Source organism: Paroedura picta, chromosome 6 (assembly GCF_049243985.1).
Source record: "Paroedura picta isolate Pp20150507F chromosome 6, Ppicta_v3.0, whole genome shotgun sequence".
Classification (NCBI taxonomy): domain Eukaryota; kingdom Metazoa; phylum Chordata; class Lepidosauria; order Squamata; family Gekkonidae; genus Paroedura; species Paroedura picta.
In genome coordinates, this window is record NC_135374.1 from 77,086,873 (window position 1) to 77,106,013 (window position 19,141).

General features: G+C 43.2%; 1 protein-coding gene across 2 annotated transcripts; it reads left to right on the forward strand.

The window, feature by feature from the left end:
* Positions 1-351: 351 nt before the first annotated feature.
* On the forward strand, positions 352-18,763 carry ASB9 (ankyrin repeat and SOCS box containing 9). Of its 2 annotated transcripts, none has more exons than XM_077343186.1 (7): positions 352-775; positions 11,166-11,245; positions 12,407-12,514; positions 13,386-13,536; positions 15,899-16,033; positions 16,955-17,146; positions 18,593-18,763. In XM_077343186.1, exons 1-7 carry the CDS (start codon positions 688-690, stop codon positions 18,715-18,717), a joined length of 879 nt encoding a protein of 292 aa, XP_077199301.1. In that variant the 5' UTR covers positions 352-687; the 3' UTR covers positions 18,718-18,763. The 2 variants fall into 2 exon arrangements, 1 of the variants encoding a protein (XP_077199301.1); XR_013232028.1 differs by having other exon boundaries at positions 358-775; positions 16,955-17,912.
* Positions 18,764-19,141: the final 378 nt, after the last annotated feature.

A 19,141-nucleotide genomic window follows, 5' to 3' on the forward strand; every position in this document is an offset into this window, starting at 1 on the left:
TAGCATGTGGCGGCCCCTTCTGTGTGAAAAGAATTCTGTTTGCTGTTTCTGCATGCAGTTGTCTGGCTCTTTTCAGATATCAATGACAGTATATAGTACACTAGATTTTGAAATCAAAGATATTAAAGAGGGTGATTTCTGAAAACAACTTCATTTATGCCTTGTGATAAAGGTAAGGCAGACAGCACTAAACTCTCTCTCTCTCTCTCTCTCTCTCTCTCTCTCTCTCTCTCCCTGGATCTGTTGCTTTTATAATTCCCCTGAAGGCAGACTTTGCTGAGCTAGTTAAACTGGCTCTTTCTGTCTTGTTTTTTTGGCAAGGGAGAAGTTCCCTTTTTCTAAAAGCAGAAGGCAGACTTTGCTGATTGGACATGGTTTGGGAAAGGATATGACATCAGCCACAACTTTGTTTTGTGTGCTGATTTCTTTTTCGACTTTCACCCACTGAGTCAATGAAGAGGTGTTCTGGTAAACGGGATTGCCCAGGTATTCAGGATACTCGGAAGCAGTGGCTAGCTCAAAAGTCCCAGTCTTCTTCAAAATGTTCTGGACTTACACACTGACACCTCATTAATAAATGACTCGTGGAATTTGGATTTTTCAAAAGCCAAGATGGAATTTGAACTCCCAGGAGCTCAACTGTGAAGTGAAATAACAGTAGTCCGGCTGTCCAGAGCTGCAGTGGCCATGGAAGCAGGGAATGTGGACACCGGCAAGTCCCCAGAGTCACTGAGCCAGCCTCATTCAACATACCTATCGAACCCATGGATGGGTGGTGAGTAATACTGTTGTAAGGCTCTTGTTTACATTGTGAACAGAAGATGCCTGGTCACCCATCTTACACATGGGTGATTTCATGGACTTGCCAGAGAGCAGGCACATTAAATCTGGCTCTGTTAACAAGTATAGTGATCACTGGGTATGTTGTGCTCTTTAAGGGCTTTTATAAATAGTTGTTTTTGTTTTTAAAAGTTGATGTTTGGACTCAAGATTGTTATAGCTAGATAGGGTTTCTTAAGATTGGTGATTTAAAATGAGATTATTGATTATTATCATTTGGGGGTTTGTAAACTGAATTGCTACGTCACTTTAAAAAGCATGGCGTGTTTAAAAACTTACAAACTGAAATAAGATAGTGTTCTATTTTATCTTATCTATGTTCTTTAAAAACAGGGTATATTACAATATTGCTTTTGTATTATCTCCTCCATACTGTCCCTGTACACGTTATTCACATTTTGACTACAAACCCCTTGGGGCAGGGCACTGTCTGTTTTTGCTTCAGTTAATGTGTACAGTATCATATCCACTGAAAATGACCACTGAGATTTTCAATAGAATTTGCATAGGCTTATAATATTTTTACAGAACATGGGGGGAGGTTGTATTAGAAAATGTTTAAACCTCACTGTGGTCACAGGACGAGTTCTATTTAACTGACTGTAATGAAAGAAAGTGTACAATTCTTGGTGTCATTATAAGAATAATGTGTGTCATACAGCTTTCTGTAAACCATGACATGTGCACACAAAAGTTTCCTTTATTGAAATGAATGTGATTGCCTGAATATACAGGAGCTCGGTTTCATCCATCTTACGTGTAAAGTGGAAACTTATCTGAAAAACCTGCTGCATATATACAAGGGGGTGGTGGTGGTAAGCAGTGTTCACTTCACAGTTGTATATTCATGAATATTTAAGATGTCGCATCCACATATTATGTATTTGATGGAGGAAACAGGTTTAACACTCATGTTTCTGACAGTGAATGAAATATGCAGGCATCCATCATTGCAGATTTGGATCAGTGCCCCACTTGTTAAACAACTGTGTAACACTTAGTTGTATGGCATTTGTTGATGGCTTTGAGAGTAAGTTTGGCCTAGTGGTTTAGAACAGTGGTCTCTAATCTGGAGAACTGGGGTGGTTCCCTACTCCTCTGTATACAGCCAGGTGGGTAACCTTGGGCCAGTCACAGTTCTCTGAGCCCCACCTGTTGTGGGGAAAGGAAGGGACAGGCGATTGTGATCTGAGGGTAGAGAGAAGTGGAGTAAAAACCCCATTCTTTTTTACTGAAGCATATTGGTTCTTTACAAAGGTAGGCATAACTGTGGGGAGGGAGGCTCACATCTCCAAACACTTGGATACATGGGGGACATACCCCAGGAAACTTCAACAGATTTGTGTGTCATTTACTGTATCTGGAAATCATCATGGAACTTCCCTCCATGCTTTACACATTCCCCCAGGAACACTGATGTGCAGTCAATATGGCTGGTGGTCTAAAGTACAGGATGACCCAGAAATGTGTATGTCTTTAGTTCTTGACCTGAGCTTTCAACTGGGAATCGGAAGTGATCCCCAGATACTTCACAGTATTTCTCAGACCTTCAGCAATATTATTTTCAGCCCCCCCCCCCTAACAGAAATCAGAATGATAGCCGTGTTACAGACGCTGCAGACCAGTGAATTTGAGCCAGTTAGAACAGAGAGAGAGCCCTGCTGAATCCTACCAGTGGTCCATCTAGTTTAGCATTTTGTTTCACACAGAGGCCAACCAATTGCCCTGGAAGGTCAACAAACAAGGCATGGAGGTCAAGGCCTTCCCCCAAGATTGCTGATTTACATGATTTACGTGCATGTTCATAAATACCTGGTAGCTCAGCTTCCTAGGATTGTACTGTAAGAGAGCTACTTGGTGTGTGTGTGTGGGGGGGGGGGATTGATTTTCAAGACTGAATGCTGTTCTGCAGAGTTTGAAATGAGGTGGGATCCCATCCTTCTTTTCCAGATGGTTCTGAAACCAGCCCACTTATTAAAGGCTGTAAACTCTCTTTGCACAAAAGGCAATTGCACTAGAATTACTGACTAGTATGCCACATTCATTAATGTTTTGACTTCATATGTGGTGACTATTCTTTCCGATTTAATGGGTTTAGAAAGGTGTAACTATTTAGGATTGCGCTCTCAGTTATTTAACTGAGAGCGCAATCCTAAATAGTTACACCTTCCTAAACCCATTAAAAGAGTTGTTCTGTTCACATGTTACAATGACTGCACATACATTCTGTAGGGTTGCCAGCTATGACTTGGGTATTTTGGAGGCAGTGCAGCTTTGGGAGGGAGGGAGTTCGGGGTGGTGGTGGTGGTGCAATGCCATAGCATCCACTCATCAAAGCTGCCACTTCCTTTGGGGAAATCAATCTCTATAGTCTGGATATCAGTTGTAATTTCAGGATAAATCCAGGCCCCACCTGGAGGCTGAGAGGCCTAAGAGCATGCATGTACAATGTAAGAAAGAGCCAGTGTGTGTTCCCTTTACAAATGGATCCAGTACTTGGGTGAATGTGGAGGTTAGATCACATGTTCAGTTGTACATGTGTTAAATGTACCATGATAATTACTCAATACAGATCCAAAGAAAAATCATGTGTATGCTTTACATGAATGGTGCATGTGTTATACTGTAGCTGTAAGCATGTAATTCTATTTAGGAATGCATGGATAATGATTTCAAAATATGAATGCCTAATTCAAACTGGTTAGCAAATAATTTGTCTTATGTACTTAAAGAATATGAAAGTGGTGCAAATAGCTCCTCAATTAAGTATTGACTGACTAACAACTTCCAAATTGCTACTTGCCCATAGCTCTCTAGGAAGGACGGGCTACAAAAATAAAGTATTAGTATTATTTTATTTTGATAAAGAGAAGGGGGAAAACTTGTAACATTTGAAGGGAAGAGAGACATTTTGGGAAGGTGGCTGTTTGTCAGACTTGGCAACCCTGAGAAAAGCATTTTTAAAATGTCTATTCTGCTTGGAAATCTCGGTCATGCCAAATAGGCCCAAGAGCCAAGCCTATGGGTGTGTGTATGTGTGTGGGGGGAGACCTTTTCCTCCTGGAAACTCTGAGTTTGCTGAAGTTGATTTTGTGTGTGGAAATTTGGTAGTTATAGTACCCCTTACTAGTCAACAGAAAACCTGGAAAAAGGTCTCTGAGACTATTTCTAGTGGAGAATGTCAGCAAATGTCCAGTAGGCCCACAATACAGATCACAGGAGTAGAATCTCTCCAGCACTGTCCAAAATGCTGCCTAAAATCTGGACAACCCCAAAGTATGAGGAAGTAAGTTTGCTTAAGCTTGCTACCATTTGGATTCAATTTTTCCCTAGAGGAATGGGCTGACAGCAGTCTAGTTCCTAACTTCCTTAGTCCCCTGGGCCCTAACCAATGTGTCCTTCTTACTCCTCACCCCCTGCCAAAGGCTGTCATGAGGCTGTTCTTGTCCTGGGCCTTTTTGTGTATCCAGTCAGACGTGAAGATGATCAGGGGTTTGCCAGCCACACATTTTATCTGCCTGACAGCCCAGCAAATGGGTAAGGCTGCTAACTGAAGTTTGGAAACTTCCAGGGGATTTTGGGAGAGGGAGGATCTCAGAGGAGTACAATACAATAGAGTCCAGAAAAGCCATTGCTCCAGGGGAAATGATCTTTGTAGTCTGGAGATGAGTTGTAATTTTGGGAAACTTTCAGGCCCCAGTGGGAGGCTAGCTGCCTTAGAATGTGGGGCATGATAGTGTCCATGCATGAGGCACGAAACTGGGGAAGGGGCTCAGTTATACCAGTGGAAGAGGAGGGGTTAGAAGGTGGCCTGGCAGAGTGGTCCTGTCTAGGACTTGCCCCAAATATGGAAAGGAAGGCTAAGCTTCTGCCAGACCAGACTGCAGCCATCATTAAAAAGTTTTTTGCAGGTAAACAATCGATAATTCTTAAAGATATTCACAGAAACCTATTTCCCCATATCTGTGACATGCAGAGAGTTCAGATTTTGTGGGGTTTGGTAGAAAAAATCAGAAGAAATATTAGAGAGGAACAAGCCTGATTCTGAACACCCCTCCTCTAGAACAGAGCTAGTGTGTTTGTTCAGTTAATCCAGGACATTTGGAAAAGCATATCAAGTACCTCCACTTAGCTTATTAAATGAGATTTGCAAAAACAAACATTTTTTTAAACTTTGCAATTAGTTTTCAGTGATGTATGAGCAGATGTATGAGCAGCCGTGTGGGGATAGATTCAGGTAGTGGTTTGAAGCAGAGGAGCAGAGAGTTGGACTAGATGGCCTGTATGAACCATTCAAACTCTATGATTCTATAAAGTCTGAGTTGTGTGGCACCTTTAAGATCAACAGAGTTTTATTCAAGGCATAAGCACACTTCTTCAGTTATAAAGCCCTATGGTTTGTTTGGAGTTTTATGGTACTCTGCCAGTGATTGTGGCTACTGACTTGGCAGGCCCTGGGGTCTTGCTCACCCACTGCTGCTTAGTAGAGGGCAGAGGGGAAACAGGTGATGCACCAGCCCCCCAGCATCACTTCTGATTTAAACCTGGAAGTGATATCGCAGCATCACTGTGACACCCTCTCACATGCCTCTGTCCCAGGGCCTTTTCGCACAGGGATCTTTGTTGCAAATTGTTTGCGGAATGAAAAATCGCCATTTAAAATAGTGGAATTCGTCGTTATGCATACCTGCCTTTGTAGTGGAATCAGTTGCATTTTTTAGCGTTTCCCACAGGCTTCCGGTCTCGGCAGAAACCGCTAGAAAGGAAGCGCTATTGCCAAGCTCGTCCCGCCCCTGGCCGTCAAGCAGCCAATGGGCAGCCGTTAGCATGCTCCCAAACAGCCCCTTTCCCTTTAAGAAAGGTTTTTTTTAAAAAAAAAAACGACCCATAGCAACGAATCTAGGTAGATTCGTTGCTACGGAGAGACCCATCCAGCTGCCTAATGTGAGCTGTCGTTTGATTGTATGATCGTTTGCACGCTGCCTCGAGTGATAAAAAAAAAATCCCCCCCCCTCTCACGGGCCCGATTTTCGGCTGGATTTATTTGTAAAAAATAAAGGGACTTTATTTCAGCAAACGGGCTTTTCAGTGGTTTGTGCTTAGTGACTAAAGGTGAAGGACTGAAGCCAGGGAAGCCTCTAAACAGAAAGAGGCTCGCCGGTGCGTTTATCCCCGCTCGCTCGGAGAAAAAAAAATGGCGATCGCTTCGCCGGAAGTTTGGAGGAGAGAGCCAGGGGGAGGGACTTTGAAGAACCAGCAACAATGGTAACGCACAGGTCTTTAGCGCTACTGTTGCAGATTGGTTGCAGGAGTGTATCGCTATCCGGAGGGTGAATCCACTTTTCTGGATTCCCCTGAAAGCGCCACAACGAAGCGCTTTTTGCTGATTGGTTTCAGGATTGTTGCAGATTGTCTACGACGTCGTGGGTTATGGCAAATTAGTAGCGTTTCCAAATAGCAACCATTCTGCTACTTTGAAGCCGTGCGAAATGGCCCCCAGTATGCCTCTTGCTAGTTGCTGGGACAATCCTAATTGGGGCAGAAACTGAAAGAACTTACAGCCAGCTAAGGTGTTCTTGTTCCATTCCTTGACCAGAATAGTTAAGCCACTTAGCCATCTTGTTTGCTGAGTCTGGAGTGGCCAGAGAAATTGACTTTGTGGAATTGATTTTGATTTTGCAATGAAAAAGGCCAGAAAAACAAAACATGAAGGTGACTCAGACTATTTATAAAATGTTGACAGCTGCAGTGGTTTATCATAATAGAAAAATCAAAACATAACATCTTGGGACCAATAGTGAAAAAGCTTTGTAGGTTTCTCCATCAGGTTGGATATTAAAAGAAAATAGCAGAATGGCATGGTGGAAATACTCATAGTATAAGCTGCAGGGTAATTTCAGAACTGTAAATAATATAATTTCAGTGTTCAGATAGGAACATTTTTGTTCATGGCGTTTGTAATGTTATGTATATATGGGACTGGATCATGGTATTTGAGTGGCAGAAGCATGATCTTTTCAGATCTTGGAAGCTGAGCAGAGTTGGCCCTGGCCAGTTCATGGATGGGAGACCACAAAGGAATCCTAGGGTTCCTATGCAGAGGAAAGCAATGGCAAGCCACCTTTGTTAGTCTCTTGCCTTGAAAACTCAACAGGGTTGCTATAAGAAGAGCTGTTATTATTTTTTTTGTACCTTGCTTTTTACTACCCAAAGGAGTTTCAAAGCAGTTTGCATTCATCTTCCCTTCCTCTCCCCACAACAGGCGCCCTATGAGTTAGGTGAGGCTGCCCATTCTGCACAAGGACCAATGTTGCCAATTGGTTTCACAAAGCAATGATGCTATTTTAAATAGTGGAATCTCGGCTTTCCACATACCTTCATTTATAGTGGAATCCAGTAGCGTTTCATTTGTTCCCCACAGGTTTCCGGTCTCGCAGGAATTGCTAGAAAGGAAGCGATTTTTTCTGTGCTTGTTCCCGCCCCTGGCCGTCAATCAAACGAACAGCCAATGGGCAGTCGTTATTATGCTCCCGAAAAGCCCCTTTCCCTTTAAGCACAGTTAAAAACACACAGACACATTTCAACGAATATGCCTTGATTCTTCCTAACGTAGAGACCCATCTAGCTGGCATGTGAGCTGGCGAGTCATCGTTCCACGCTCCCCCGAGTGGGAAAAAAATCCCCCCTACGCACGGGCGCGATTTTTGGCCGAAATTAAAGGGAACTGGCAAACAGGGGGCTGGGTTGTGCTTGGGGACTTAGGGGAACTTTAAAGCACTTAGCCACGCTTGGTGAATCATTCCTTGGTTCGTTGCTTTCCCCGCTCGCTCAGAGGGGAAAAAAATGGCGATCGCTTCGCCGGAAGTTCAGAGGAGAGAGTCAGGGGGAGGGAATGTTAAAACACACCACTTTGAAATTAGGCATCCTTTCTGCTTTCAGTTTGAACACTGCTCTCTCATATAATTTTTAATGATGAAAAATACTGTGTCATCAAGTAGGGTTACAACTTCCAGGTGGGAGTTCTCAGAATTATCAAGGATCTCCATACCAAAAAGATCTGTTATCCCTAAGGAAATGGGAGGTGAGATTCTGTGGCATCACAGTTGCTCTAGATTTTTGCCTAGAGATCTGGAAGAATCAACAGGCTTCCCCTGCTCAGGTTGTTTGGGCAGTGTTCATTCATCCAGGTGATCAGGGCAGGTTCTGTTCCAAAATTAGATCAGATTTTAATGAAGCCAATAATAAATTTGTCCAAGTACATTTTGATAGATTCCAGTTGGTAGCTGTGTTGGTCTGAAGCAGCAGAACAAAGTTTGACTCCAGTGGCACCTTAACACCAACAAAGTTTTATTCAAAGTATAAGCATGCACACTTCCTCAGATACAATAAAATGGGAGTTACCAATTATACTTACATTTACCTTCAGGTACATTTTGAGTTAGGAAAACATCAATCTACTGTTTGTGATCTCCAATGTGCATTCTGAAAGTTACACTAAAAAAGATTGTACTAAATTTTGGATTGGATCAACTGAAGTTTTTCCATGGGCTCAAGGACATCTGCCTGTTGAACTTGACTTTGCCTCTCCTCTCTGCTGCACTGTGAAATGCTCAGAGCAGTTTTGTTCTTGGGGGTCTCTTTGTTCTTGGGGGTTACTTTCTGCAGACAGCAATCCCCACACCTTTGGAAAACTCCAGTGGATTGAAGCCACAGTTTCTGAGCATTGTAGACTAGATCCTAGTAAGTATTAACCTTAAAATTTGTTTATATGGCTGTCAGAGAAATAGTTCATTGTGCAACTTTATTTATTTACTCATTTTCACAAGGGACTTGCTTATCTATATTTCTCCACTTCTAGCAAGGTCTTTGATAATATCCAAGAATATGCTGCTACATATTAAAACATTTCCTTAGGGGGGCATTAGTGTTAGTTATACAGGTCTCTCTGCAGATGGGCTGTGTCCTTAGTTGGGATGATGGGGTAGGCTCCTGATCAGCAGCAATCTCTACTGAGGGCCACTTTGAGGAAAGGGTGGTGGCTGGGACCTGCCATCAGCCGTTATAATGTGTGGCTGCCAGGTTCCATTAGAGACTGTGAGGTGGTGGGGACAGGGGGACACAATTGGATGACTGTGCAGTGTTATTACTGGGGGAAATACAGAAGTGATGCCATGCCTCTCTAGGACCCACCGGAAACTGCAAAGTAAATCCATAGAGTTTCTGGTCATTCCTTGAGCTTACTGTCATGCCTGGGTTTTTAACAGAAGTTGTATTACACAACACTCAGTGGCAATTTGTTTTCATTATTTCCTCCCTGCCAACCACAGGAGCAGTGAAAGGAAATGGTGCTTGGGGCAAGGAATTCCATGCACCAGGTGCCTCCCCCCCCAATAACATTTTCACATAGAAGGTATGTGAGAAGCCGATTTTCACAACTTTTTTCCTGAGGGGACCCGTCAGTTGTAATTCCAGACTGGAGGCTGGCAATCCTCATAGTGGAGTAGAGCAGAAATGGTTGAAAAGACACGTGGTTAACTAAGTATTCCACTTTTATATATTTTCCACATGGACTATTGAAGTGTTCTAGGCTAAATTCTACCTCTGTCCCACTGGTGCTGTCACATTTCTCCAGCCCCACCAGTGCAAGAAGAGGCTATTCCTTGGGCCACATATGCTTTTCACGGAGGAGCATGTCAGACTGTGTAGTGTACTGGAGGGCCGTGACCCACAGTTGATTCTGAGCATCTGTTTCCAGCAACTCCTTAACAACTGATTTTGTTTGCCTTTGGTTAATTATCTCTGACAAAGCATGGGGGGAAAGGCGTTGTACCACAGAGGCAGGATGAACTGTTCCATCTTAATTATCAAATTGAGCAGAAAACCACACAAGGTTCCATAGGCAACTATCATAACAAGCACAGAGTAAAAGGAAAACAACTAAAATTTAGAATACAGCCTTGAGAGGACATCGCACAGCACTGTATAACCCTTGCTAATAGACTGGAAGGACACTTGCTCTTGTGAAATTTCCATGTGTGTATGGTTGCATTTATACTTTTCAATTCTGTGCATTTCCTTTTAAAACTTGCCCTTTCCTCCCCTTCAATCAGTTCTTTTCAGGGTTCTTTTTTGGGGGGGAGCGGGGTTCAGGAGGAGAGGGCAGAAATTCTAATCAATCCATGTGTTGGGTTCAGACAGGAAACTTCTAAGAACAAACAAAGAAAAGGTAACTCAAACGTTTCTGTAACATGCTTTAACAGCTGCCAAACTGAGCCAGAAGCCAGAAGCCAGCACGGGGTTTATGATTTTATATGCCTTCATGGCAGTCCTCTTTGTTAGCAAGTAGTAACTTGTTTGAAACAGCAGGTTTAACCACTGCTTCAGGACAACTGAAGAGGTAGGACTCGTCATCTAAGTTTAAAGTTCTCATTTTGCCACTAATTTTGCCACAAACTTCAGAGTCTGAAATTGGTTCCCACATTCTCCCATATGTATGGTTTTTGGGATGCCATCCTCCAGGGGGACCTGCAGGTCCCCCATAATGCCAGCTTATCTCCAGACTACAGAGATCAGTTCCCCTGGAGAAAATGGCTGCTTTGGAAGGTGGACTCTATAACCTTGCACTCCACTGAGGTCCCTATCCTCCACATGCTACATCCCCAAATCTCCAGTTTCCCAAACTAGGGCTGAGAACCCTCCCCTCCTCCAATCCCTACCTGTGGCCAGAGGGGACTTGGAAATCCTAACCGTCTCCACAGCTGGGTCACCTCTCTGTGTGGGTGAATGTGTGGTTGTCTGTGAACTGAAATTATAGTTACAATCCTGCCAGAGTTAAGCATTTTAAAGTTTGACTAATTACAGTTTTTTAAAAATGCATCCCATTCTTAGCTAGTCCATTAGAATCTATAGGACTTGAAAGTGCTTGAGGAGCCATTTGCTGGTTAGTGCCTGTGGGGAAAATCCCTCGGCTATCGCCAGCAAAGGACAGTGACTTGATTAATGGAGGGTGTGACTGTTTAACGTGAATAGGAGCCAAAAGGCACAGAGATGTGAGCAGATGGTCCTGGCTCTCCATATGTGATATTTTGGGGATGTTTCTTGAATTGGCTGGAGATAAGGTAGAAAGCCCAGGTAATAAAACACAATTGCTTCTCTTATTCTTGTGGAAGCAAAAAATGAAGTCACCACATTTAAGCACACAGATATCTGTAACCTTTAAGAATCCATTAGAAAGCATGAGATGTGCCGAGCTTCTCTCCAAGTGCAGATAACCTGATTTAATTACATCCTTACTCCCAAACCTTGTTTTTCTCTTCTTTACGCAGATTTCGTTTCCGACTGGTCCCCTTTACACGATGCTTCCATCCATGGGCGCTTGTTCACGCTAAAGAAACTCATCAATCAGGTATTGCTCTGTTAGAGAGATAAACAGTCTGTTCGATCCCAGCAGCCGGCTCAAGGTTGACTCAGCCTTCCATCCTTCTGAGGTCGGTAAAATGAGTACCCAGCTTGCTGGGGGGTAAACGGTAATGACTGGGGAAGGCACTGGCAAACCACCCCATATTGAGTCTGCCATGAAAACGCTAGAGGGCGTCACCCCAAGGGTCAGACATGACTCGGTGCTTGCACAGGGGATACCTTTACCTTTACCTTTACTTGCCTCATTCATTAGGCCTTTTGCTGAAGGTGCTCTCCATTTTGTCTTGTGAAGTCTTGACAGAGGAAACTTGTTATAAGTTCAGGAAAAGCTTGGAACTGGGAAGGGGAAAATATCCTTTCAGTTTTGTTGAATCAGTGGTAGTACCCAATTGAACCATCACATGTTTTTCCGGGGGGGGGGGAGTCCTAGTCATACTGAGGCCCTGGGAAAAAGTCCAGGATGGGATCCCAGAATGTCCCATCTCCTGCCTGGGCCACCCTGGGCTCAAGCAAGAGGAAGAGCTTGCCCCATGCAAGGTGGGGGTAAGTGTGTGTGGTGCCTTCTGAGCTGGCTGTAGCCTGGGCTTTGGAGGGGGCACATGTTTGTGGTGCCCCCAGAGCTGACTGCTGGCTGAGCTTTGGAGGTGTGTGATAGTTACTAAGTTGGCCAGATGCTACCTGAGCCCAGGAAAGGACAGTGAGTTTTCATCCTCTTTCAGACAGAAACCTTGCTTTTGTTCAAAAGATATTTCCAAGAAATGAGCATTTAAAATATTCTACATGAAAATAAAGCAAAATATTAGCTGTTGTCTCTTTCAGTTATTTTCCATTTCAAAAAAAGCAGTGCAACTAAAGATATCTGGCCCATTTTATATCACAGTGCACAGTGGAATACATGCAATTCTTGTAGTTCCCAAGGCATAGTGCCTGGGAGAATATTTCCCCTCCTTGCAGTGATTCCACTGGTCTCTTTGAGGGACTCCAAAGGTGACCTGGTGACCCAGACACCACTTCAGTAGCTACTCTAACACTGATCTTGATATTGCTGCTGCCAGTGTTAGGTACAAGGCCTTAACAGCATGGGCTATTTAGATTTTCAAATTCTTTCAGGAATGAGTCTTTTATTTTAATTTATATCATTATATAGGGGACCAACGTGAACCTTCTGACAGCTGATCATGTATCTCCTCTTCATGAAGCCTGTTTAGGGGGCCATTCTGCTTGTGCCAGTGTCTTATTGAAACACGGGGCCCATGTGAGTATCAACAGGTCTCGGTCATTTTGGTTCACATGGAAACATCAATTCCATTCTCAGTAGAGCAGTCCCGAAAGCAGAAAGGAGGGTAGCTGGTTAGAAGTGAGCAAAATCTCTTTTGCTTGTGCTAGGAAGCTCAGACTCTCAGGGCTGAGTACTGGAACTAAGGAGACAGTCCAAAGTTCTGTCTGGTCTTACATTTAAAACCTAAGTGGTAGCAGATACTATTTGTTTTAGTAACGACAACTCTTATATTTTAGGAGTCTTACGGAAGTATACGCTTGTGTTCCCAGGAAGTGCAGGCTTCTATAAAACTGTTGCTTGTTTGCCAAAAGTCCCTGAATTCTTCTTAGAGTCTCAGCACTTATTTTAATTTTCACATGAGAATCTCTCCTGAAATGCTAAATCTGCCATTCAGATATGCTACATTTGCCTGCACTTGATCCTAGCTTCAGACATGTTTGTTAACTTGCAAGGACTTTCATTGCTTTTAAAACTGGGAACTTTGAAGCCACTTAACTTCCAGAATACCCAGCTGACTGGGTCCACAGATATGCTGTCTCCTGCTGGAACTTCCATAACCATTATTCACCTGACTTCTATAGAACTTGTCCAAATAGTACTACTTAGAAATCAGACTTCCATGAAACGTTTCAGATTAGTAGGTAAAACATCTGGATTATATGTTGCATAACAGTATTTTCAGACTGGATAATGACCAAACCCTGAGAAAGGCAAGGAGCTTAACTGTACAGCTGTTCCCATGGCTGCATATGATCTCAGTTTGTGACTATCTTCCCGCCCCATGTTGTTAAAAATTTCTACTGCTGGAAAACCAAAGTCCATTACTATACTAGTTCTATCCTTTCAGGTAAATGGAGCTACCATTGACTGGAATACACCTTTATTCAATGCTTGCGTCAGTGGCAGCATAGAGTGCTTGAACTTATTGCTACAACACGGAGCCAGCCCGCATGCCGTGTGTGATTTGGCATCACCTATCCATGAAGCTGCTAAGAGAGGTAAATCTTCCTGTAGCCGTCCACTTACATCCTGAGCATTGGTGCTCAAATAAGGAAAGAAAACTAATGGCTGAAAGTTGTTCCTACTGGATCCTCGAAGCCACTGCAGTCAGCCTGTGAGTCATCTAAGCATAATCATGAGCTTATGTTGCCTAAACTCTTCTCCTTTTCTAAGGCAGGAAATTATTAGCATCCATCCATACTCAGGATGGTATGCGGCTCTTACTTCACATGTTTGCATGACATCCCTGTAAATGTAACCAGATTTTTGAAGTTTGTTGGGTTGGATCCAGTGACGCTTGAGCAGAAAGAGAAATACATGTAATTCAGTGCTTCTGGTGCATGCAGTAGCAATCCATCATGATTCAGTGTGCTTTATCAGTAAACCATATATTTTCCAAAAGGACAGGTCACTTGCTACCTGATTGTCACTCCATGGGGGTGTGCCACCAATAGAGACAGAGCACTCTGCCAACAAAGGCCAATCAGCATGCAGATGACTCACTCTCTACCTACGAAGGTCACAGTGTAGGTGTATGTGCTAGCGCCCATTGTATTCCTGCGTGCAATGGGCTTTGTATCTAGTAATGAAACAACAATATATATGTGGAGCAACAGAATGCACAACTGATTACTCCCATTTAGTTTGCATTTCAAATTCCATCAGACATGTGTCATGCTGTGTCTCTCGGCCACATGGAAAAGACAGCAGGGTTCCAACAGACAGCGAGTGGTAATTTTAGTGATTCCATTGTGTAAGGACTGTTGGACACACAAACAGTTTGTGTGGAATCCAGCCCATTTTTTTGGCTTTCCTGATCGTGTGGTTAGTCTAGCTTGCCCATAATCCTATTAGTCCTTATACCAGGGGTTTCTTGATGACCATGGAAAGGTTTCCTGAATGGCTGGGAATTAATTTTATTATATTTTTAATTGGTTAAACACTAACTGGGTGATATGACCATATAAGGTCATGTTGACCCACCCATCCCTCCCAAAATGGCCAATGATGTGCCTGGAGGGGGTGGGAAGGGGAGGGGCCCTGAGTGGGCATGTACACAGCTATACTTTCCAGCCATATTCTGCATGATCACGCTACTTCTGGGGTTTCTCAAAGCCTGAAGAATGTTTCAGGGGTTTCTTAATGGTAAAAACATTGAGAAAGGCTGCCCTACAGAATGGTTCTCAGAGCCAGCTTGATGTAAAGGTTAGAAGCAACAGCTTCTGATCTGGAGAGCCAGATTTGATTCTGCACTCCTCCTCCGCATGCAGCCTTGGGCTCGTCACAGTCCTAGAATCATAGAATAATAGAGTTGGAAGGGACCTCCTGGGTCATCTAGTCCACCTCCTGCACTATGCAGGACACTCACATCCCAATCACTCATCCACTGTAACCTTAAGCCTTCACAGAATCATCCTCTCTGTCAGATGGCTATCTAGCCTCTCTTTAAAAATTTCCAAAGATGGAGAACCCACCATCTCCCAAGGAAGCCTGTTCCACTGAGAAACCGCTCTAACTGTCAGGAACTTCTTCCTGATGTTTAGACAGAATTTCTTTTGAATTAATTTCATCCCATTGGTTGTGGTCCGTCCCTCTGGGGTAAGAGAGAACAATTCTGCTCCATCCTCCATATGGCAGCCTTTTAAATATTTGAAGATGGCTATCAAATCCCTTCTCAGTTGTCTCCTCTCTAGGCTAAACAGACCAAGCTCCCCCAACCTTTCTTCATATGTCTTGGTCTCCAAACCCCTCACCATCTTTGTTGCCCTCCTCTGAACACGCTCTAGTTTGTCTACATCCCTCTTCAACTAGGATGCCCAAAATTGAACACAGTACTCCAAGTGAGTACTCCAAGTCCTGTTAGAGTTGTTCTCTCGGAGCAGTTTCTCTGAGTTCTCTCAGTCCCATCTGCCTCACAGGGTGTCTGTTGTGGGGAGAGGAAGGGAAGGTGACTGTAAGCTGCTTTGAGACTCCTTCAGGTAGTGAAAAGCAGGGTATAAAATCCAACTCTTCTTCTTCTATTATATAGGAATGTTCTACGAAGACGGCATGGTGGGAAAAAAAACTTTTGCATGAAATTCAGTGTGCACAACTTGTTTCTCTTCATCTCACAAACAGATTCGTGACGATTGAATGGGCAGAGAATTCCAAATTGTAGTGCTCATTCACATATATTTTTTTTTGTTATACTATTTATGCCCTGGCTCAAGTAAAGTCAGAGAGACGAGTAAGTTCAAGCAGGTGGATGAAATGGAAGTCGTTTGAGAAGACAAAGAATCTTTACAACTGCTATTTGTTCAGTATCTGCCAGGTTTAAATCATTTAGTGGATTTTAATTTTGCTTTTAACTGCCCTTTAAAGGCCATATCAAATGTGTGGAGTCCCTTGTGTCCCATGGAGTCAATCTAGATCACAACGTCAAGCATCTTGGTACCCCCCTGTATGTGGCATGTGAGCACCAGCGTGTGGACTGTGCTAAAAAATTACTTGAGTCAGGTAACGGCAACAAAGTTTACATTGTTTCATGTTATGGCTGTTCTCTGCACACACAACACTTAGGTGTTGAAGCATTTGACTGTTTTCTGGGCATGGCCTAGGAACCTCAGCCAGTCATTTTCAAAACTGGGGCTGTTCCGCTGGCTACCTGCTCCTTAGCAACCATACCATATTGTAATCAAACTGCAGCAAACCTTGTTGATTGCTATTTTTCACCAAGCCAGCAGAGCACAACAAAAGAGCTTAATTCCCATGGCTGCCATTTGACAGCACTTGTCTGAAGGTGAGACTCAGAGCTGAATGAACCATAGCCAAATTTCATTGGGGGCATTATCTGTTGAGCAAAGTGACCTTCGGTGTGCTTCATTACTGAGTGGGAGTTGAACACGGGGGATGGATATGAGATCCCTGGACTCAGGAATCATGGCTCTATCTCACGTGCAAGATGTCCTTTCCAACTTGGACACTATTCCTGAAGACATGGGACTCGTGTGGTTTAAGAGCCCACATAGGCAGGTTGTCTCTCCATCTTCTGAGAGCAGATGAGTGCTGATGCAAGAGGCAGGACTGTTTTGTCTCCCTCCCCTTTTCCTCTGTAGCCTTCTGACCTGTGTGGCCCTGCTGCTGCTGCTGCTGCTGCTTTAAGCTAAGAACATAAATCAACTGGAAGCTGGACTGGAAATGGTTTAACTGACGTAGGATCCTGTAGGGATACCTGGCTGTGGTACTATGAAGGGAATTGTGTATTTGCATCCCTTAATTCCTTCACACCACTACACTTCACAAGATCTCTTGGCTATAAGGTCCATCAATGAGCTTGAAGCCACTTTAAATCAAATGAAAATTAATGGAAGTATTTCCTTATTGTGTGACCCTTCAGTTGATAAAGATTGTTCAAATGGACTTCTTTGCTTTTTTCAGGAGCCTGTGCAAACAGCGGGAAAGGTCTGGAGTCCCCTCTTCACGTGGCTGTTCAGAAGGCCAGTGCTGAGCTGGTGCATTTGCTCATTGACTTTGGAGCTGACACGAGTGCTTTGAATGCTGAAGGCAAAAAGCCAACGGAGCTGGGGCCCCCAAACAGTATATTAACACAGATATTTCTGCAGAGAGAAGGTGCCCATTGACCTCTCTTTTTTTCTGAATCAAATATGTAAAGGAGCTAAAGCAGACATGTATGATCATTATACATTATAAAGTCAAGTCTATGAGGTTCCCCCCCCTAAAACATTAGTGTACATGCCAAAGATTTGCTATATAACTCTGTTATACTCTAATAGATTATTTTAGCCAGCACTGTTTTAGTCATGTGGGAACATTTAATTGCAGAAGCTTAAATAAAGGACTCTATATAGCCTACCGGTTGATATTTGTTTATTGTCGTTATCTTATGAACTACTTTGCAGACCTCAAACAAAACTTCAGCAGAGGGGGGGGGGAAAGAGAGAAAAGCTCTCTTAGCCATCTTTTCTTATAAGGCATTGCAAAATACTTAGCATTCATCTCACTCTTTGCAGGAGAAAAAAATACAGCTGCTAATTAGAGCTGTTTGGGGGTTATGAGTGCTGGTGCCCAATTCAGTGTCAACAATAACGAACTTTTGAACATCATTACTTTTTTGGGTTCTTTGTTTGCAGTACTGATTATGTACCCAAGTGAGCCCACACAAGCAGCACACAAGCAGCTACTGCTTGTGTATCCACATAACTTTTTTCCATATACACTGTTAAGAAATAGGATGACACAGAGTCAGAAATACTGAGCTAATGTACGGTAGACACTTTGTTTATTTCAGTTTTTGTTGGTTTGTTTGTCGAAACATTTATACCGTCCCTTATACCCTCAACGCAATGGCTTAAGATCAGCTGGATAAATGCTAAAGGTGATTATTATAAGATGCTGTGATAAGGTTTGGATCATGTGGTGTGCTCCTAGGAGGGCTCTTTCTGTAATGCGCCATGGCTGCCGGGCAGTTTCTCCTGGTCCTACTGGACAGTGTCCCTAAAGCCAAGTGACTGTGACTCTCAGGCTCTGCCTGTTTTCCTTCTTGTGCGATGTCCCCGCTGAAGCCTGCAGCACATGCTGCACTTGTCCGTGTTGGGGTGTTGAACCATACGACTAGATGGTTTATTGCTCCCATGCATTTCTACATCTGCTTTATATTAGAATGTGGGCGGGGAAGAAAGGCAGCTCCTAATGAGAGGAGAATTCTGGTGCAATAGCAAAACTGCAGACAAGCCTATCTTTATTTGAGATTTCCATTTTGCAGTGGTCTTTCACATGCCATTAATTTCTTTACTTCACCCAGTTTTCTCTCCTGCAATGATTTGATTTGACCTTCAACAATACCGTTGGAATACGAAAGTCAGGCATAAGAATTTCCGAGCCTGGTATGCCTTTAAGCTTCCAGGTATCCCGAGAGAGCCGAAAACTCAAAGCCGCATTGTTTAAAGGCAGCTGCTATGGACTGTAGAAACTAAAAGCTGACCTTGTTACCCAGCTGTGGAAAACTGATCTTAAGGCAATAATATCTTTTTTGTTTCTTTGGCGTGTTTCCTCCAGGGCCCCTGTCCTTGATGCAGTTGTGTCGCTTGTGCATAAGGAGGTGCTTGGGATCCAAACAGCAACATGGAATAAGTCAGCTTCTGTTGCCAGATGAGCTGAAGCGCTTTCTCTTGTATCTTTAAACCTTTTTTTATATCTCCTGCTGTGTTATTAAAACATTGTTTCTTATGCATGTGTATTTGTCCCATTTGCAATATAAGTAAAAATCCAGAGGTTCATGCATTCTCCTAGAAATATTCAGCTTCTGTCTTCTGTTTTTAATTTTGTATCTAGATCATGTTATTCTATTGCTTGAAAGACGGAGACAAAATTTAGGAGGACTTCACATGTCTCTGATACACTGCTTTGGTGCTAGAGACACCACCTGTGCTGTTGGAGAGTAACACACATATAAAAGCCAACTTAAGAACAAGTTTAAATCAGGATCAGTAGGATTGTTTGGCACTAGGAATCTGAGAGAACCTAAGAAGTTGTTTTTTGAACTCTTCCTCCATGTCACTCATAAAATACCAGGTGCTTTTGGCAGAGGTGACCCTTCTGAGGAGC

Coding starts and splice junctions, on each gene's coding strand:
- ASB9 (XM_077343186.1), top strand. CDS start 688: ATGGAAGCAGGGAATGTGGACACCGGCAAGTCCCCAGAGTCACTGAGC. Junction 776..11,165: donor ATCGAACCCATGGATGGGTG/GTGAGTAATACT, acceptor TTCTTTACGCAG/ATTTCGTTTCCGACTGGTCC. Junction 11,246..12,406: donor TAAAGAAACTCATCAATCAG/GTATTGCTCTGT, acceptor ATCATTATATAG/GGGACCAACGTGAACCTTCT.